The 20205-nt window shown below is 33.8% G+C and overlaps 2 protein-coding genes across 2 annotated transcripts; both read left to right on the top strand.

Annotated features, from left to right (window-relative positions):
• Nucleotides 1–417: 417 nt before the first annotated feature.
• Nucleotides 418–4292, top strand: LOC106406980 (subtilisin-like protease SBT2.1). Its single transcript, XM_013847746.3, has 9 exons — nucleotides 418–932; nucleotides 1191–1323; nucleotides 1397–1794; nucleotides 1867–1962; nucleotides 2086–2158; nucleotides 2247–2529; nucleotides 2606–2931; nucleotides 3008–3278; nucleotides 3359–4292. Exons 1-9 carry the CDS (start codon nucleotides 706–708, stop codon nucleotides 4060–4062), a joined length of 2511 nt encoding a protein of 836 aa, XP_013703200.1. The 5' UTR covers nucleotides 418–705; the 3' UTR covers nucleotides 4063–4292.
• A 12470-nt stretch (nucleotides 4293–16762) lies between these two features.
• Nucleotides 16763–20203, top strand: LOC106410857 (obg-like ATPase 1). The gene is made up of 12 exons (XM_013851481.3): nucleotides 16763–16991; nucleotides 17317–17484; nucleotides 17561–17684; nucleotides 17786–17877; nucleotides 17997–18095; nucleotides 18199–18312; nucleotides 18633–18697; nucleotides 18831–18947; nucleotides 19028–19103; nucleotides 19292–19384; nucleotides 19603–19653; nucleotides 19840–20203. Exons 1-12 carry the CDS (start codon nucleotides 16896–16898, stop codon nucleotides 19936–19938), a joined length of 1194 nt encoding a protein of 397 aa, XP_013706935.1. The 5' UTR covers nucleotides 16763–16895; the 3' UTR covers nucleotides 19939–20203.
• The last annotated feature ends 2 nt before the right edge of the window (nucleotides 20204–20205 follow it).

The following is a 20205-nucleotide window of genomic DNA, read 5'->3' as shown; positions in this document are numbered from 1 at the left end:
ATAAAAGAACAAACAAAAAAAGATTTTAAAAGACTCAAAAAACTTCTCAGCTTGTATATGAACACTTTCACCTGTTGTCTTGTCTTAACCACCAAAATAGAACATTAAAACGCAACGTTTATGAATAATGTAAAACAAACAACAAGAGGTGATGTTTGTTAACCCGAGGTTCTTAGGATGGGGTTCTTAGCGGAAGTTAAGAAACCGTTTTTTAACTTCCGCTAAAAACCTCACTCTAAGAACTCCGGATTAATCATGGTCTTATGTGTGCCAAATAAATGAAGTTACTCTATGTGTATCAGCATATATACACACTGAACCCGGAGCCAAAAACGAAATAAAAGACAACAAAATGATCATTTTGTATACTATATAGTAAAGCTATATAGAGATGCATTACGAAGCATAAACACACTTGGAAACAAAAGGAAACTACAAGTGAGAACATGTTAAAAAGTCTTTTCCACCACCGATGCTTTTGCATTAATAAAACGTTCAGACACCGAGAATCTTTTTTCTTCTTTCTTCAGACAAAAGTACTATACTCCGAGACCATTGTACTCTAAAACCCTTTTACCTCTCCTCTCTCTCTCTCCCTCCTTCTATACTTCTGAGATAATCTACTCTACTCCCATGGAGCTTTGATGGGTATCTGCAATTTCCATTCTTTGCCCCTTTTCTTGTGAGAATTTTTGCTCAAGAATCATGGAAGAGTCTTCTTCACTTGTGCGTTCCGTGTTTGTGCTCTGTTTGGTTTCGTCCTCTGTGTTCTGTTTGGATGATTCCGACCAAAACGCAGCCGCTTCTTCTTCTTCTGCTGTTTACATTGTTACCCTCAAGGACCCTCCATCTGTTCATTCCTCATCCGACAGAGAAACGAGTGTATCCAAGCACAGCCTCACATCTACTTCATCTCAAACTTACAGAACATCGTATGTACAAAAAAGATAACTCCTTTTTAGTTTTTCTTCATGTTTGCCACAAATGTTGCAATTCATCAATTTTGGGTCCCAGATTACTTGTCGCTTGTTGTTCTTTGGTCTTTTCCTGAAAGTCTTAAACTATAAAAGGCGGCTCCAAGCTGAAACCTTTATGTTGTTAAACGAAGCTATGTCTGATGGAATTTTGAGATTCAAGCTGATACCTTTATGCTCCGATTACAATCTCAATCTCTTTGTTTATACATTTAGGAACCGAAGCGCCTCTATAGTTAGAGTTCATGACTCGTTGTTGAGAAAAGTATTGAGAAAGGAGAATTACATTAAGCTCTACAGCTACCACTATCTCATCAATGGGTTTTCAGCTGTTATCACCCAACAGCAGGTACTCTCATCTCTCTGAATCTCTAATTGTTACTGCTTGTTCAATGCTTTAACTGGGTTTTTAAATTCTTAAGGCTGATAGACTCGCTGCAAGAGAGGAAGTGCACAATGTGGTTCTGGATTATCCGGTTAAGAAAGCAACCACTCACACGCCGCAGTTCTTAGGTTTGCCACGTGGAGCTTGGCCCCGTGAAGGAGGCTCTGAGTATGCAGGAGAAGGAGTTGTTATAGGGTTTATCGATACTGGAATTGATCCAACTCATCCTAGTTTCAGTGACAAAGTCCCAGGACATTCATATCCGGTCCCTCCTCGGTTTACTGGTGTCTGTGAAGTCACCACTGGTTTCCCTTCCGGTTCTTGCAACAGGAAGCTCGTTGGAGCACGCCATTTCGCTGAGTCGGCTCTCAGTAGAGGAGTCTTGAATTCATCTCAGGACGATGCTTCACCGTTTGATGGTGAAGGGCATGGCACGTAAGTGTAGAAGCCACTCTTATGTTGATTCAATCTAATTTGGTTAATGCTGATATTGGTTGGTTTATGCAGTCACACAGCTTCTGTTGCAGCTGGGAATCACGGGGTCCCTGTGGTGGTTTGTGGTCATCACCTAGGGAATGCTAGTGGGATGGCTCCTCGTGCTCAGTAAGTCAATACCACAAAATGATACTCCTTATGTTGCATATTAACATATAAAATGAAACGGAGGAGGTATCCTCTTTGGAAACAGTTTTTACAAACATTAAATGTCACGTCTCTTCTTGTTAGTGTTGCTATTTACAAGGCATTGTATAAGAGGTTTGGAGGTTTTGCAGCGGACATCATTGCAGCCATAGATCAGGTATAAAAATAGCAGATGTAATGAAACTTTGGTGAAATGATTTTGTAGTTGACATAGTTATTATGTCTGTTTCTTTCTTCTTGTTAAGGCTGCTCAAGATGGAGTTGACATAATAAACTTATCAATCACACCGAACAGACGTCCACCTGGCATCGCCACCTTCTTCAACCCGATCGATATGGCATTGCTTTCAGCTGTGAAAGCTGGGATCTTTGTAGTGCAAGCAGCTGGAAACACAGGTCCAGCTCCTAAGAGCATGTCTTCTTTCAGTCCTTGGATCTTCACTGTTGGAGCTACATCTCATGATAGAGTTTATACTAACTCGATAATTCTAGGAAATAATGTCACTATCTCTGGAGTTGGACTCGCTTGTAAGTCCGTTTTTTTTTTACACCCTAGCTTCTTTCATGACCTTACCTTTACCAGTTTCTCGTTTTTTGCTATTAGCTGGTACAAGGACAATGCACAAACTTGTTTTAGCTGCACATGCGCTCCGCAATGGTACAACCATTATGGATGCTATATATGTTGGGGAGTGCCAAGATTCGAGTAGCTACGAGCTGAAGCTGGTGAATGGGAAGATCCTTGTCTGCAGTTATACAGTCCGGTTCATTCTCGGTGTCTCAACCATCAAACAAGCCTTACTAACAGCTAAGAACTTAACAGCAGCAGGTCTTGTCTTTTATATGGATCCTTCTTCCACCGGTTTTCAGATGACTTCAACCCCGATGGATATCCCGGGGATTCTAATCTCCTCCCCACAAGATTCTCTGGTATAATCACAATCTTGAAGTAGTCTATTACAGTGAACAAGAATGTAACTTAACTCTTCCTATGTTCTGTACGCAGGCTTTACTTCAGTACTACAATACTTCTCTGTCGAGGGACAATGCTTCAGGCAAAATAGTTGGTTCTGCATCAGTTGCGAGAATAGTTGGTGGCATGAAGCCCACCTATGGCATTACAGCACCGAAGGTTATGTACTTCTCTGCTAGAGGACCTGACCCAGAAGACGATTCTTTCCAAGATGCTGATGTAATGAAACCCAACTTAGTAGCTCCAGGGAACTCCATATGGGGCGCTTGGAGTCCTCTTGGCATCGGTACTGCTGATTTTCAAGGTACATTCTCCTTATAAGATCTACTCATCATGTGTGTGTGCTTGTAGTCTATTTAAGCTTCTTTAATTGGTGGTGTTTAGGTGAGCGTTTCGCGATGGAGTCAGGGACAAGCATGTCTGCTCCACACGTAACGGGTATTGCAGCACTCATCAAGCAGAAGTTCCCTCATTTCACACCTGCAGCCATCGCATCCGCGCTCTCGACAACAGCTTCTCTAACAGACAGAAAGGGTGGTCCTATAATGGCGCAACGCACTGTCTTAAACCCTGACGCTACTCAAACCCCTGCAACGCCTTTCGATATGGGCAGCGGGTTCGTTAATGCTACTGCAGCTCTTGACCCTGGTTTGATTTTCGACATAGGTTACAATGAATACATGAAGTTTCTCTGTCGCATCAACGGATCATCTCCCGTTGTTCTCAACTACACAGGCGAAAGCTGCTCGGCTTACAACTCCTCCCTTGCAGCCTCTGACCTGAACCTACCCTCAGTGACAATAGCTAAGCTCGTTGGTACTAGAACTGTCCTAAGATGGGTTACTAACATTGCAGCCACGGTTGCAAACGAGACTTATACAGTAGGGTGGAAGGCACCTGACTCGGTTTCTGTTAAGGTCTCTCCTGCCAAGTTTACAATCGGGAACGGTCAGACAAGGGTCTTGAGTCTTGTTTTTAGGGCGATGAAGAATGGTTCGGTAGCGAGTTTTGGAAAAATTGGGATAATTGGAGACAGAGGTCACGTGGTTAACATTCCGGTGACAGTCATCTACAAGATTGCTGTCTGAGAGATGATAATAGTAGGTTGTTTCTATGAAGAGTTTCTGTGTGATGAAAACAAACTCGAGGAAGTTGTTAAGAAAAAAGCTTTTTTAGTGATTGTTTGTTTGTTTGTTTGTTTGTTTGTTTGTTTCGTGTCCTGCCGATTAAAAAGCTTTAGAAAAAATGTGTAGTTTGTAAATTTGTTTTTGGAGTGTTTTTGTGATGGTTTTGATTGAATCTAATCCAATCTTTGATTTTTAAGTAATTAAAAAAAATTGTCTTCATCTTGAACTTTGTTTTCTAATGTTGAGAGCAACAAACAAAAGTTTGATTGGAGGTACACTTTTGTTTACTTTTGGGCAAAATTGGTTATTAATATAACATTTTGGGTTTGATTGGTATCATAACCATAACCAGAATAATTCGGAGTAAATGTGAAAAAAAAGAATAGACAGTATTGTTTATTAGGGTTATTTCAGTTTCTTCGTATATTTGAGTATGACTGTAAACACGGTTAGCGATAACAAAATAGAGTAAAATAGATTTTCTACTGAGTTAATCCATTTTTATCCAATCATATAAAAGTAGTTTTTGTCATTACACACCAAAAATAGAAAAATTAGGAGCTATGCCCATAAAATGGACAATAATTAATTAACTATTTTTTTACCTTCATCCAAACCATACTGATTATGCCTCTAGTGTTTATTAGGTAAGTCCATTTGTCTATCAGTTTGTTGTCATAACTTCTGATCATATACATGAACTTAAAATTTGTCAAATATATCTCTCCTAACAAAACAACACCGTTTAAAATAGAGAAAAAGAAGAAGAATTAAAAGACAAAAACGAACTCAATCAGAACATATTTTTGTTGAGCTTGAAATTATTAATTTCAACACTCTCTTTGGATTATTGTTAACGATGATGGCCAGAGATTCACTACGCCGTTTCCAGTCTTCCACTCCGATCTTCCTTGAGTTCTGTCACAAACGCTCTCATCCCATCCACTCGCAAGCTCTCAAAGAACACCAACCTCTGCCATCTTTGACGCCACCACCGCCGAGTCAAAATAAATCTCGTTTTCTTCCTACCAATACACAGATAAATACAAGGTACAATCTTGATTATCTCTCACGGATACCGCCACCTTCAATTCTAAATCACAATTCATTTACAATTATCTATAATAAAAGTGTTCTTGCGGGTCTTCAGTTTTATCAGATCGTTATGTTAGTCGATATTTTATTTTTGATAACATTTATGTTAGCCATATTTACTCAGTTACCAAAAATATTTATAGTGGATTTTCAATTTTATCGGTTCTTATATTTTCTAATCTTTGGAATACATATTTTGTTAAATGATACAACAATACACTGCTAATTGATAAATGATTTAAGATGTTATAATTGTCGTTAATTGATAATGATTTGTTGGCTGCTAAATGTTCTAAAAAATAGTTTGCTAGCATATATATTGTTTGATATTCGATTTGTTAGCTGCTACATGAGTTGATACATGGTTTATGAGTTAATATGTTGTATGATAAATTGTTTGTAACTGATAAATAAGTTGCTACCTGGTTAATTGATAAATGATTGGTCCGATGTTATATGTTTTGTTAATTGATACATGATTTGTTAGCTGATAAATAGTTTGAAAAATGATTTATTAGCTTATACATTGTTGAGACATGGGTTGTTAGCGGACAAATTAATTGATACATGGTTTGTGAGTTAATACTTTGTATGATAAATTATTTGTTATCTGATAAATAATTAGATACTTGGTCCACGTTTTGTTAGATGATACATAGTTTGATACCAAAAATTTGATAATTGGTTAGTATGATGTTCAAAATACTTGAAATTAAGTGATAGATAGTTTGTGTAGATGATAAATGGTTGGATAAATGGCTTGTGAGCTTGTACATTTAAGATAATTGGTTTGTTAGAAGACAAATGAGTTGATACATGGTGCGAGTTAATATGTTGTTTGTTAAAGAATTTGTTATTTGATACATGATTTGTTATCCGATACATTTTTGTTAGGTGACGCGAAAGTTTCCGTAAACGTAATTGGTGACTGTTGAAAGATTCGAAAAGAAGATTAATTGCGACAACTTTATATAGATGAACTATTTTTTCATTGGACTGGTTGTTATTCGGAAAGAAAATTTGGTAGTTTATGTATTTGTTTAATAGAAATCTGGGCAATTAACCATGGTTGTTGGTGTTGTCCCCTAATAAAACAAATATACAATAACATTTTATATAACATCTAACACTGTATAATAACTTTCTCACGAACAACATTACAAATATCAAACTATTATTTAATCTCTAAATTTAACATGCTAAACCAAATCCACTAATGTAATGCACTAATCATTAAATAAACATGATAACGTAGCGACCAGAAATTAGTTTTCAACTAACATAATATGTACCTACTAAATTATAGAGTTATACATTATCTAAGATATGAAAAATTTGTGTCAATTACAAAGTTAAGTGTTAATATATATTGGATATGCAACAAAATATATAGCTGCTATGAAATATCTTATTGTTAACGGTGTATATCCCAGTTTGATTTTCCATAATATGTCTCTTTCTTCTTCTTCTTAACATACATTCTATTAATCAGTCCATGCTCTATAACTTCCATAATTGTTCTCACTTATCTCTTCATTTTCTCTTAAAAATTGAATTTTGCTCGCTCCTTTTAATAATAAGACAATAAATAAGTTTAACACACATTACATTATACTCTCAACGGTGATCCGCCATGGATAAAATTTTGAGAAGTTTATATGATCTGCTTATTATTGTTTCGTTTGAAGTGGGAGAACATATTAATTGTACAAAAAAAAGAGAGGATACTAGTCTTTTAGCAGATTTGGTACACTTTTTTCCCAATAACTTTAAGATTTTTAGGTAAAGCATCTCCTAGGTATAGACCTATACATGCGAACATGTACACTTTCTTCTCTCATGTGTAGGGGTAAAATCGTCAAAATGGTTCAAAAGGTGGTCAAGAAATCAACAAGGACATTTCTTTAATTTATGCTTCAAATATGTATATAAACCTAAATGTCTAAAAAAAAAAAATTAGAATGGTTTTTTATAACTAGACAAAAACATTTACTCTAGATTTTTTTTCTTCCATGTTTCACCTTTATCTTTTTACCTATTTACTCGTCACAATTTTAAGCTTTGACTGTATGGTATTAATAGAGAAATGTTACTTTGAAATTAAGCTTACTCCAAATTTAGCTACAAAATTTACCATTTAAGTGAAATAAATATTTTTAAATGTAGCTATTTACTGTTTAAAAAGAGAAAAATAATCTAAGTTTTACTCTAATTTCTTAGAGAAATATATTTACTCTCATTTTGTCTTTCTTATTCTTCGTGCCTCAGTCTTATTTTCACTTATTTCCGCTTATTTATTTACTCCATTTTTCTCTTATTTTTAGTTTTGTCAATCACAACTTTAGGGTGTGGCTGAATGGTTGTTTTAGAGTAATATTTTACTCCACATTTAAAATTACTCCAAGTTCAGCAAGAATTTTGCCAATCAAGTAGAATATTATAATTTTCTATTTACTTTAGTTACTGTACAAATGAAGAAAAAACATTCTATCATTTACTCTAGATTTCGTTAGCTTAACTCATGTTACTCCACTTTCCTTTCTCCCTTCACTATTTTCACCTTTTTTATTTCATCTGTTTTCACATTTTCATTTACTCCAATTTACTCTCATGTTTACCAATCAGACTCTTAGGCTATGAGTTGTGAATGTGGTCCACAGAACAAAACAAGGTGGGCCATAAACTGTCAATATTCTTTTTAACTCTTTGGTTTGCATTTTATGAATTTTAAAATAATAAAAAAATTGGATAAAACTCCATGTGTTGTTGTTATAGGCAAGATGCCTCATACCCGCACTTACCGTAAAAATGAGTGGTTTGTGATGTTTTAATTATTTTAATTATTTTTTTTAATAAAACAAAAAATAAAAAATATAGCCTATAAAAAGAGGTACGTACACTATGAGTTTACAAACAATTCATTTCAGTTATCACTTTCTACAATCGCTTTTTTTTTCTCGTACAAACACTTTTTTTTCGTTTTCAAACAAGAACAATGTATGATCCTTTTTTTGTCTGAAAAAGTATTAATTTGTAGTTTGTAGTATATAAGTTAGTTAATTGAAACTATTAAAAGTACGTAAACTAATAAAAGTATATAAGTTAGTTAATTGTTCCTGTTTATAAATATTTGTTATATATTAATGTAATTGATTTAATCAATATCATGTGTCTCTACGTTCAGTTATCGAGAGGAATTTTAGAGTTTAGAAGAAAAATTAAGGATTCTCTGTGATTTTACAAGATATAGTATTAATATACAGAAGAGAGTGATAATAGCTACAATGTGATTGCATAATTTTGTTAAGATTTCAAATTTTTTGGACGCAGATTTTACTAAAGTAATGTCATAGACATGAAGAATGAACAAATATGGGGAGGCTGATTATCATACCGATTTGGATTATATGAAAACAGTTGAGGTAACATATGGGGGACATATATCGCAAATAAGAGATAATATTGCAAATCTGTTATGGAAAAATCAATAAATTAAATTTAAATTCTGATTGTAATTTATTTGTACTTAATAAAAAAAAATAGATATATAAAAAATAGATATATATATATATATATATATATATATAATATCAAGTAAAATATTATTTTATATTTTCTGCACTGTTTAGTTTAAATCACCATTCAAATATTTGGTTACCATTCACATATTATTTTGAACCGCTTCTTTTAGACAAACCGTATTTGTCCCACATTATGAGTTTTGTTAACGTAAACTGCATTTAAACCGCACCGCACTAACCAATCCGCTTGTCCCGTAACACCCAAACTTCTATTACCATTCGGAACCTTAGGTCTTGAGTGTTTTGTGCGGTTCATAAGAAAGCGGAGAACATGACCCAGTTGCGTCACCACACACAACAGATAAGTCAATTTATATGTTTGTTTTCTGCATTTAAACTTAATAAAAAAACTAATAATATTGCATGTGAGCTTGTCAGAAATACAAGCTACAATTAATGGATATAAATAATTTTAACGACAAAGTCTACAACATCTATGCTCATGTGCTTTTGATAAGGATGATTATGATGAAAAAAAACAGAACTAATATTTCTTTCTTTTTAGATTCCTAATTCATTTACTGGGTTTGCATTAACTCACTTAAAGATCTGGTTTTCTGGTGGAAGTATTTCATTGATATAGCTAGATGCAATGAAGAAGATAAATTGCAAATACTATAAGTTATGACTTGTGTATCACGAAACAATGACGATGTGCGAAAACAATTAGGCTCTGGTCAGTTATCAATGCTCATGTGCTTTTGATAAGGATGATTATGATGAAAAAAAACAGAACTAATATTTCTTTCTTTTTAGATTCCTAATTCACTTACTGGGTTTGCATTAACTCACTTAAAGATCTGGTTTTCTGGTGGAAGTATTTCATTGATATAGCTAGATGCAATGAAGAAGATAAATTGCAAATACTATAAGTTATGACTTGTGTATCACGAAACAATGACGATGTGCGAAAACAATTAGGCTCTGGTCAGTTATTTGGGAGTCCACATTCTGGAGGTTTATCATCTGGTAGTCCATCTTCAGTGGGTAATAGTTCAAGAGGAAACAATTTTTAAACTGTGATACACCACCGACAACACAATAATGGGGTACACATCTAAATGTTCAACATTGGGAAACATCACCAAATGTTCAATATTGGAGGATACCACCAAATACTTAACCATAGTGTGTACCTCCAAGTGGTCCCAGTTGGAACATGCCCCCAAAGGTTCAACAACGAAGTACACCATCGTATCCTCAACATTCCACAAATTTTTTACCCTGGTTAACATGCATCAAATTTTTCAGCAAGCCGAGTCCTCATGAACAACACCAACAAATATTCAATTTGAATTTACAGTTGAAAATCAAGTTTGAAAGTCCGGTGAATACTCAACAAAAGTATTCAGAAGGTACAAGTACATATACTTCACCCAAAGTCTACCAAGCACCATCACCTAATATCAGTTTCAAAAATTATTTTAAATCTGGAAGCACATCACAAAGACCGAGACGTGCATGTCTATTCAGAATTTGGGAAACTTCAGAAGAACCTAATGAAGGGCATCAAAGTGATCCAGAAGACAAAGATTAGCGATCTGATTGTTATATTTTACTATTATGATAAATTATTATTATTATTAGTTTTGTGTGTTAATGTGTTGTAGGGGTGGGAATAATAACCGATACCCGAACCCGAACCCGACCCGAAGTAAGTGGTTCGGTTCGGGTTCGGTTAGTGTCAAATACCCGATCGGTTTTTATCCTGTCCCTTTTCGGTTAACCGAACCCGATCGGTTATTACCCGATACCCGAACCTACCCGAACATAACCGAAACTAAATAACCCTAACATAGACCTTACCTTTTATGATTTTATTTCCTTTCCCAAAATCTAGTCTAGCAATCTACTCCGTCGTTTAGAGTTTCCGAAATTAACGATTCCCAAATCCTTCATCTATTAAATTTAATTTCATAAATTGACAAACTGGAAACCCTTAATAATCTTCCCTCTTCTCCGTCTCACTCGGTGACATCGACATCGAGAAAACAATCTGAGGTGATTTTCTAATTTTTTTTATTGATTTTGTTTTGATTTTGTATGTATGATGATTAGAGGTATGATTCTGTTTGATTGTGTCGCTGCTTAGAATTTTTATTTATGATGATTAAAGCCTTAGAGTCTGATTCAGTTTTGATCACATGCGTAAGATTCTTTTCGAGCTTGACTTGTTTCTTGTTTTGTGTTTTAGTATATTTCATCAGTTAATGGCTTTAAACTTGATTTACTTGTTTTGTTCAGTTTGTTGTGTATGTAAAAAGAATCATTTTCACTTACAGTGTGAAGGATACAAGGAAGCTTTTTGGTTTGTATCATCATCTATGCTTGGAAGTAAAAACTTTTTAGCTTGTTTTGGTTTGTTTGCTTAATCTAGGAACTTTGTTGATGTTTTCGCTATGTTTATGGACGTATTACTGTTGTTTGTTTTTCATTTCATGTGTGTTTTAAACTATTTATATTATCAGGAATGATTTGACGGCAAAACAAAATATGCATTTCAAATTTGTTTTTTTTTTTATGTATGGAGTTCGGATATATCCGAAATTATCCGAACCCGAAGTGAAAATACCCGAACCCGATCCGAAATGAGAAAATACCCGAACGGGTTTTATACCCCTTTACCGAAATACCCGAATATCCAAAATACCCGATCCGAACCTGAACGGGTACCCGAACGCCCACCCCTAATGTGTTGTCATGTTGTAATGTTTTAAAATATTTCTATATTATTTTGGTGTGTTAATGTGTTGTTATGTTGTAATGTTTTAAAATATTTCTATATTATTTTGGTGTGTTAATGCGTTATTTATTATTATTTATATATGTTTAATGAAATATTTTGCAAGTTTTATTAATTTGCAAGCATTTCGTACCAGCCAATTGCAATCACAAAACATCCACACGTTATCTTATAAAGAGAGAATTGAGTTGTGGAATTAGAAAATGATCAATTTGAGGAGTTAATAATTCAATCCACTTTGAGTTATTATGATCGATGTTTTCATAGAGCACCTCACTACAAAAAAAGAGGTGAGTTAAATCACTTAAACTGTATCACAAAATTAAATGATTATATTTTAAATTACTTATTTGAGAATGATACAAATATGTAAAATTTTGCATCAATTGCAAAAAAGTGATGTTTTAATTAAATTATTTGACATCAGTTCAGCTAAGTGATGTATTTTTATTAGTTTGTATCACTTTAGCAAAACTGATTTTATTATATAAATTTATATTAGTTAAATAAATGATGCATCTATTTTGTAGTTTAAAATCACTTATCTAAATGATATAAAACTTACATCAAAAAGAAAACTGATGCCAATAAAAATAGTTTGTATCACTCTAACAAAACTGATGTTATTATATAAATTTATCTCAGTTATATAAATGATGCACCTATTTCATAGTTTAAAATCACTTATCTAAATGATATAAAACTAACGTAAAAAAAACTGATGCCAATAAAAATAAAAATAGATAAAAATAATATATTATAAATTAACCTTAACTGCGAAGGTTAAGGTAACTAATTTTTTCCTTAACATCAACTAAACAAAAATGATGTTATTTTACCTTAGGTTGCATTAGTTAATATTTAGGAATGAAAAGATTAACTTGAATCTATATAACTGCTTCGTAAGAATATTAACTTGTCTTCCTTAACTAATGGAGATCTCAGCCCAATAATAGCTTTTAATAACTGCAATTAACACCAAAATCAATTATCTGATTCATCTCGTTCTGGTTCTTTTCCTAAACACTATCTCCATCGCTTCTGCCTCTTCCATTATGGAAGTTCCATACCACGAAGTTTCTCATGCGTCCGCCGCTCCTCTTCACTACCCGTCTACTTCAACCCCTTTTCCGCTGCAACAATTACCGCTGATTCCAAACTCGTCTTTCTAGGTCGTTGCGCTCGTAAAAATTTATAAATCTTACACCAAGTATCAAATCTTAACACCACTGTATATTTCGGCCTTCTTATCAAATTGTATAACGCTAAGCAGCCATTTGACCTTGAAACTGAGCTTCAGGAAGTGAATGGTTTTAAGCGTGCGTACTTATACAGTGTTGCAACTTCTCAGAAGCCTACAACTGTATTGGAAGCCTTGCAGAATTATTATGAGTTTTATAATTCAAAAGTTCATCAAGGAATCCACTACTTAAGGTGTTTAGTATTCTCTGTTCACGAGTACCAGGATTTGATCATTTGATTGATAAATGTTTGTGACCATTTTCTGTTTCACTGTTTTGTAGTGCCACCAAGGCTACAAATTAATTTGAGTTGGCTAGGAAAAAATATCTACAAGGATGCTTAGGACTTCGTTCATTTTGGAAGAGTCAATGCTTAGGACTTCATTGAGTGCCAATGGTTTTAGTAAACAAGGATGCCGGCCCTGAAGCTACTATTGTACACTTCAGTTTTGAAGATTATCTCGGGGCTCTCATTGATATAGCCATTATCGACCTTAGTTTAGGTGGTATCTCGTAGCAAAATTTGTTATTTGTTTTATTTTATTTTGTAAATTTGCACGGTGAATAAATTAATTAATTTACTTTTCAATATATTAATTATTAATCTAGTTTGATTTTTTCTGATTTAATTAATTATTTTGTTTGCATTTTTAATTGTTTTAAAAAATATCTTAATCTTTTGTTAACATCAATTATGTACAAGTGATAAAAAATATTTTAAATCAGTAGTTAGAAATGATATAATTATTAAAATCACTTATGAAAAACGATACTAATTTTACATCAGTTATTAATAAGTAATATAAATAATTTGTATCGATTATTGTAATTGATACTAATTTTAACATCACTTAAATAAATTGATGTAAAAGTTAACATCATTTTTTTGTAACTGACACATATACATATCAATTGCTAGAAATGACATGAATATTTTGTATATTTGCATCAGTTATTGGTAAATTGATGTAAATTATTTGCATCACCACTTTCAGAGTCACTTATTTAAATGATGCAAAAGCTCTTAACATCATTTATAAATGATACATATATTATAAATAAATGATGTGAAACAACCTTTTTTTGTAGTGCCTACCCGGACAGACGGAGGTTTAGAGTGGAAAAATATGTGGTCTCGACTTCAAGAAGATGATGATGCTTGTCTTTCAACTCCAATGAATGTCACTTCCATGTTTCTGAACCTTATGTAACATGCTACAAAAGAATTATGGTCTACAACCAAATTCAATTGTAAGCATTGATGAAGGTTTGCCCATTTTTGCGAATATGCGGGCACAATGAAGTTCAAAGGGATGTTGGGTTGAGACTTGGAAAAAATCAAGAGACTGTAAAAGGAAAATTCAAAGGTCTTAAAGCGCATAACTACTTGCATGCAATTATATCAAAACTCCAACAAGACAATAACTATACCGAATTCCTGAAAGACTTTAAGTACATCCAAAATATAATCCATTTTTAGTGGATTTGTTGGAGCTATGGATGAGACTCATGTATGCGTAAAATTACCACCAGAATTACAAGGAATGTATTGGAATCGACATGATAATGCATCGTTGAATAGCATGACAATATGTGATCTCAATATGCTATTCACATATATATAGAATGGAGCAGCAGGATCTTGTCATGAAACAACCGTTTTCACAATGGCACAAGAAAGCAATCATGAATTTCCTTTGGCTCCAGTGGAAAAGTATTATGTCGTTGACTCGGGTTATCCAAACATGCAAGAATTTTTGCTCCATATAAGTCATCACGAAACAATGTTTTCAGATATCATATGTCCCAGTTCAACTATGGGTCTGCTCCACTTAATAAAGAAGAATTGTTCAATCGATATCATGTGTCTTTATGTTCAGTTATCGAGAGGACTTTTGGAGTTTGAAAGAAAAATAGAGAACTCTTTGTGATTTTCCAAGATATAGTATTAACATATAGAAGAGAGTGATAATGGCTACAGTGGGATTGCATAATTTTATCAATATTTCAAATTTTTCAGATACATATTTTGCTGAAGTAATGCCAGAGACATTAGAATTCAACACATAAGGGAAATCTGATTTTCATACCGATTTGGATGATGTGGAAACAGTTGAGGTAACAGATGGAGGACATTTGACGCAAATAAGAGATAATATTGCAAATCTGTTATGAGAAAATCAATGAAATAAATTTATCTTCTGATTGTAATTTATTTGTACTTTATAAAATTATGTATATATATATTTATAATATGAAGTAAAATATTATTTTATATTTTCTGCACCTTTTAGTTTATAATCACATTTAAACATTTGTCCCACACTATATATTATTTTGGTCACACTTCACATATTGTTTTGAACCGCTTCCTTTAGACGAACTGTACTTATCCCGTAATATGCGTTTTTTTACACAAATCACATTTTAACCGTACGGCACTAACCAATCTACTTGTTCCGCACCACTCAACCCGCTGGCACCATTCAGAGTTTTAGTAGGGTAAGAGGATGGTGAAAACAAAAAAAACACAAATACAAAATTCCTTTTTCCAGAATAATTGAGTGGAAAAGTGTATTCAACTTTTTTTCATTCTGATTGAATATATTTGAGTGGGATTTAGAGTAAGAACTTTTACTCTTATCATTTGTTACTCTTAGGATGTGATTAGTAAAACTTGGCGCAATTGAGAGGAATATAATTTGATGGAAATGAGTGAAAAAGTAATTAAAGTGATAAAGTAACGCTGGAGTAAAAGTTTTATCCATAGAAAAAAGAAAGGATGTTTTGCGCCAGAAACTCACAAAAGGACAAAACAAATTACTATGCATCAAATATTTCTTTTTATTCTGATTGGTTTTGTCCTAGCGTAACTGAGCTGAAAATAACTTTTACTCTAATATTTTTACTCTAGAAAGGCTATTCAATCAGACTCTTATGTAATGAATGGTAAAACATAATTCACGGATTTCAGTGCGGTTTTACCAAATCCGCCAATATCGCACCATTCACAACAAAGGTAACAAGTTTATCGGTTTTGGAAAAATGAAATAAAAAACCGCATATTGATTTCAAACAGTGTCAAATTGTCTTAAAAACTTAAAACGCACTGAATAGTTTGACCGCAAGTAATGAGCAGCGGTATTTATGAATAACACACTAGACAATGATATTTTCTTTTAATAACAAAATGATTACGGTACCATAACACTAAAAAGATTATAAATAAACAATCAATACCAATAACTAATAGTGTTCACGGATACCATATGTAACCCGAGGTAGTTATTTTATTTTTTCAATTTTTTTATTTTACATAACTTTATAGATATAATTTTTATTAAAATTATTTCAAATAATATAAATTATACAAATGTTTAATTTCATAAATTGATAGACACATATTTTCAACAATACTTCAAAGTTATGTATATTTCGAAATAGTCTTAATATTCATATTTGAATTAAACTATAAAATGGAAAAAATCAATCAAAGTCACCAAACTGGTGACTAAATCGAATACCAAAACTGGTCTTTGAAATTTGAATTAAAATAATATTTTCTTTGATTTAAACAAATATTTTACAAATATTTCAAATTATTTTTAATATTTATCTAGCAAAGTCACAAAATATTATTTTACCAATCAACATTATTCTGCACCCCTTATTTGGTTAATTACTTTTATTATTTCATTTCAAAATATATTTATTTAAGAAATTTTAGTTTAAATAAATTTATTACATTAACATATTATTTTTATTGTTTAACAATATTAGATATTCAAAAATTACTATTATTTTATTAGTTAAATAATTATTCAATACCGCAAATATATATCGTCACTAGTCAAACAATATTCTAAGCCGCTTTTTTATTTAAAACCACAGTTTAATTCCGCACGAACCGCGGATGCCATTCGGATGATTTGGGTTAAAAACTGCATCCCGCAATGATTCGACGTAAACCGGGAAATGTCCGTAAAATTTAGCCCGGTCTGAGGAGCTGCGCTAATTCCGAAGTTTAACCTAAGAGCATCGCCGTTTAAGCTTCGTTAATCAGCCAAAAAAAAAAACCCGAGAATCTCTCTCAACTTGTTTAGTTCAAGCTCGAGACATAAAAGAGAGAGAAAGATGCCTCCAAAAGCCAAAGCCAAAGCCAAAGACGCAGCAGGTCCCGTAGAGAGGCCTATTCTCGGCCGTTTCTCTTCTCACCTCAAGATCGGAATCGTGATTTATCTCTCTTTTTTTTTTTTTTTTTTTTTTTTAATGTAGATTCTAAGTTGATTCATTTCGAAAGAAGAATGGAAACTTAGTTTTGCCCATCGCAATATTTTCATCGATTAAAAAACATATATATATATATATATATATATATATATATATATTTTAATCGATTGAAGTGTCTATTGTTACACCTATGAGTATTTATTTAGTGGGGGAAATGAACATACATTTGTGATTCGTCGAAGATATGAATTGGTTTTTATTCTACTTTATTTTTGATGTGCTTGCATGTAAACTGACCATGGGATTTGTTTGTGTGTCATCTCAGGTTGGGTTGCCAAACGTGGGAAAGTCTACACTTTTCAACACTCTTACAAAGCTCTCCATCCCAGCTGAGAACTTCCCCTTTTGCACCATTGAGCCTAACGAGGCACGTGTCAACATCCCCGACGAGAGGTTCGACTGGCTCTGCCGACTGTACAAGCCAAAGGCTGAGGTCTGTTTACTTGTTGAATCTTTGAATGTTTATGTTTCTCAAAGCTGACTTTGCGTCCATTGTGGTTGTCTCTCAGATTCCTGCTTTCTTGGAAATTCATGACATTGCTGGTCTTGTTAGAGGCGCTCATGAAGGACAAGGGCTTGGAAACAACTTCTTGTCCCATATTCGTGCTGTTGATGGCATCTTCCATGTCTTACGTATGTTTCTTTAATTTGCTCCTAGTCCATCTGAGATTAGTGTGGTTTGTGGTTTAGTACTTGGTTTCATGGTTAGTAACTTTTCGACTGAACATGTGCAGGTGCTTTTGAAGATCCTGATATTATCCATGTTGATGATATCGTTGATCCTGTTAGAGATTTGGAGACCATTACTGAAGAACTCCGACTCAAGGTCAATCAAAAATCTATTACAACTTCTTACATCCGACATCTTTGAATATTTTATGTCAATTATATTTTCATCTATTGTTCTTTTGGGTAACCTACTGAACTAACGTGGTGCAACTTTAGGATATTGAATTCATTAAAAACAAGATTGAAGATGTCGAGAAGAGCATGAAGAGGAGCAATGACAAGGCCCTCAAAGTTGAACTTGACCTCTTGCTAAAGGTACGTATGCTTATTAAGTGTCAAACATGATGCAGCCTTTTTATCTGTCAATATATGTTTTTGGTCATTAATTATTAATATTATTGTACACTCTTGGTAACAGGTAAAAGCTTGGCTGGAAGAAGGAAAAGATGTCCGTTTTGGGGATTGGAAAGCAGCTGATATCGAGATTTTGAACACCTTCCAGTTGCTTTCTGCAAAGCCCGTTGTTTACCTGGTGAGTCATCTTCAATGTTCATCTCGTTTTGTAATAATTTTCTTTTTCTCAGGATAGGCTCTGTTGTTTCTTTGATATCATGGTCTTTTTTTTTTTTCAAAAGAAATGTTCGCATCAGCTTCCAAATTGTAGAGGCGTACAGTCTTTTCCGTGACACTTCTAGGTCGCAATTTAACCGTAATGTAGTCTTTAGCTTTTTCCAACCTGTTGGCCGTACATATTTGTTTCAGTCAAAATGTTTAAACTCCGCATATGGATGATAAAGGCATGTTGTTTAGACGTTTTCTGATCACTGATTGCTCTCAAATCTGAACTTACAGATTAACATGAATGAGAGAGACTACCAGAGGAAGAAAAACAAGTTCTTGCCCAAGATTCATGCTTGGTACTTACAAATATCCCTTCGCAAACTATGTTGAATAATATGTTTTAACATTTTCCCAAAATTTTCTTCTATACTATTACTTCCTGTATTATACTTCTCCGAAACTAAATATGTATGTGTCGTCGTTGTGTAGGGTTCAAGAACACGGTGGTGATACTATGATTCCTTTTAGTGGTGTTTTTGAAAGGAGTCTCGCTGATATACTTCCAGACGAAGCAGCAAAGTATTGTGAGGAGAACAAACTGCAAAGGTTAGTAATAAAAGAACGGCCTCGACCCTTTTCAATTGAATAAGAGTGAATCTAATGGCCATTGCTGCTTTGATTGACAGTGCTCTTCCGAGGATCATCAAAACTGGATTTTCAGCCATTAACCTCATATATTTCTTTACAGTTGGGCATGGTGAGGTATTGCAATCCCAACTTTCCTAGTAATTCACTTGGCTACACAATACGCTGGCTTTAGTCTCTATTTCTCTTAGATGTTGTTCTAAGCATTATCTTTTTTTCTGTAGTGAGCTATTCGATAGTGTAAAGTCAAGTAGGTACATTTGCACTGGAATTTGATCCATCAATTATATTTTTTTTCTTTTCAGGTGAGGTGCTGGCAAATACGACGGCAATCAAAGGCTCCTCAAGCTGCAGGGGCCATTCATTCTGATTTTGAGAGAGGATTTATTTGTGCCGAGGTAACCCTCTTCACACCCTAGAATTTACCTGTGCCAAAGCCTTTTCCCTCCTAGTGTTTCCATAATCTCATTCAACTTATTGTTAATTTTCTATTAATGATTGGGTAGACGCAGGCTTGTAGATATCAAAGTAGAATCCTAATGCAAACCATATATTAAAGTAAAACAAATCTATTGTTTACCCGGAAATGAACGAACGCTTGTCCTTATTATCACAGGTTATGAAGTTTGAGGATATCAAAGAATTCGGCAATGAAACTGCCGTCAAGGTACTTTTATCAAACTCCATTTCCTCCCCATTGCTTTAAGTTTTCTGGAGTTAGTAGCCTCTAAGCGCAGTGTATTCTTGTTGAAGATGCGGCATGAGTAAAAAAATAATTAATTTCATGCTGATGAAAATCTCTATGATTCACGGATTTGACAGTTTGAGTCTAAACTTCAATAAACTAATGCAGGGCGCAGGAAAATACAGACAGGAGGGGAAAACATATGTTGTTCTGGATGGAGATATCATTTACTTCAAGTTCAATGTTTCCGGTGGTGGCAAGAAATGAGATCTATCTTGTCTTTACCTATCCGTGGCATCCTCCCAGGATCTTTTTGAAGCTTCTTTATACAATTCCGAGAGAGGAACCAAACTGTATTTTCTGTTTTTGACAGTTGCAGTTTTTTTTTTTTTTTTTAATTTGGCTTTACCAAACACAAACGTATCTGTAACTCTTGTTCCATTCTGCCGTTTCCTTGAGACAGAGCTGTTTGTAGAGAACCATTTCAACACTGTTTCTTCTGTTGCAAGTGGAACAATGACCTGTTGAGGAATC

The sequence above is a fragment of the Brassica napus genome, chromosome C5, assembly GCF_020379485.1.
Source record: "Brassica napus cultivar Da-Ae chromosome C5, Da-Ae, whole genome shotgun sequence".
Lineage (NCBI taxonomy): Eukaryota > Viridiplantae > Streptophyta > Magnoliopsida > Brassicales > Brassicaceae > Brassica > Brassica napus.
The sequence above is the reverse complement of the archived record's forward strand: the minus strand, read 5'-3'. Positions and strand labels throughout refer to the sequence as shown.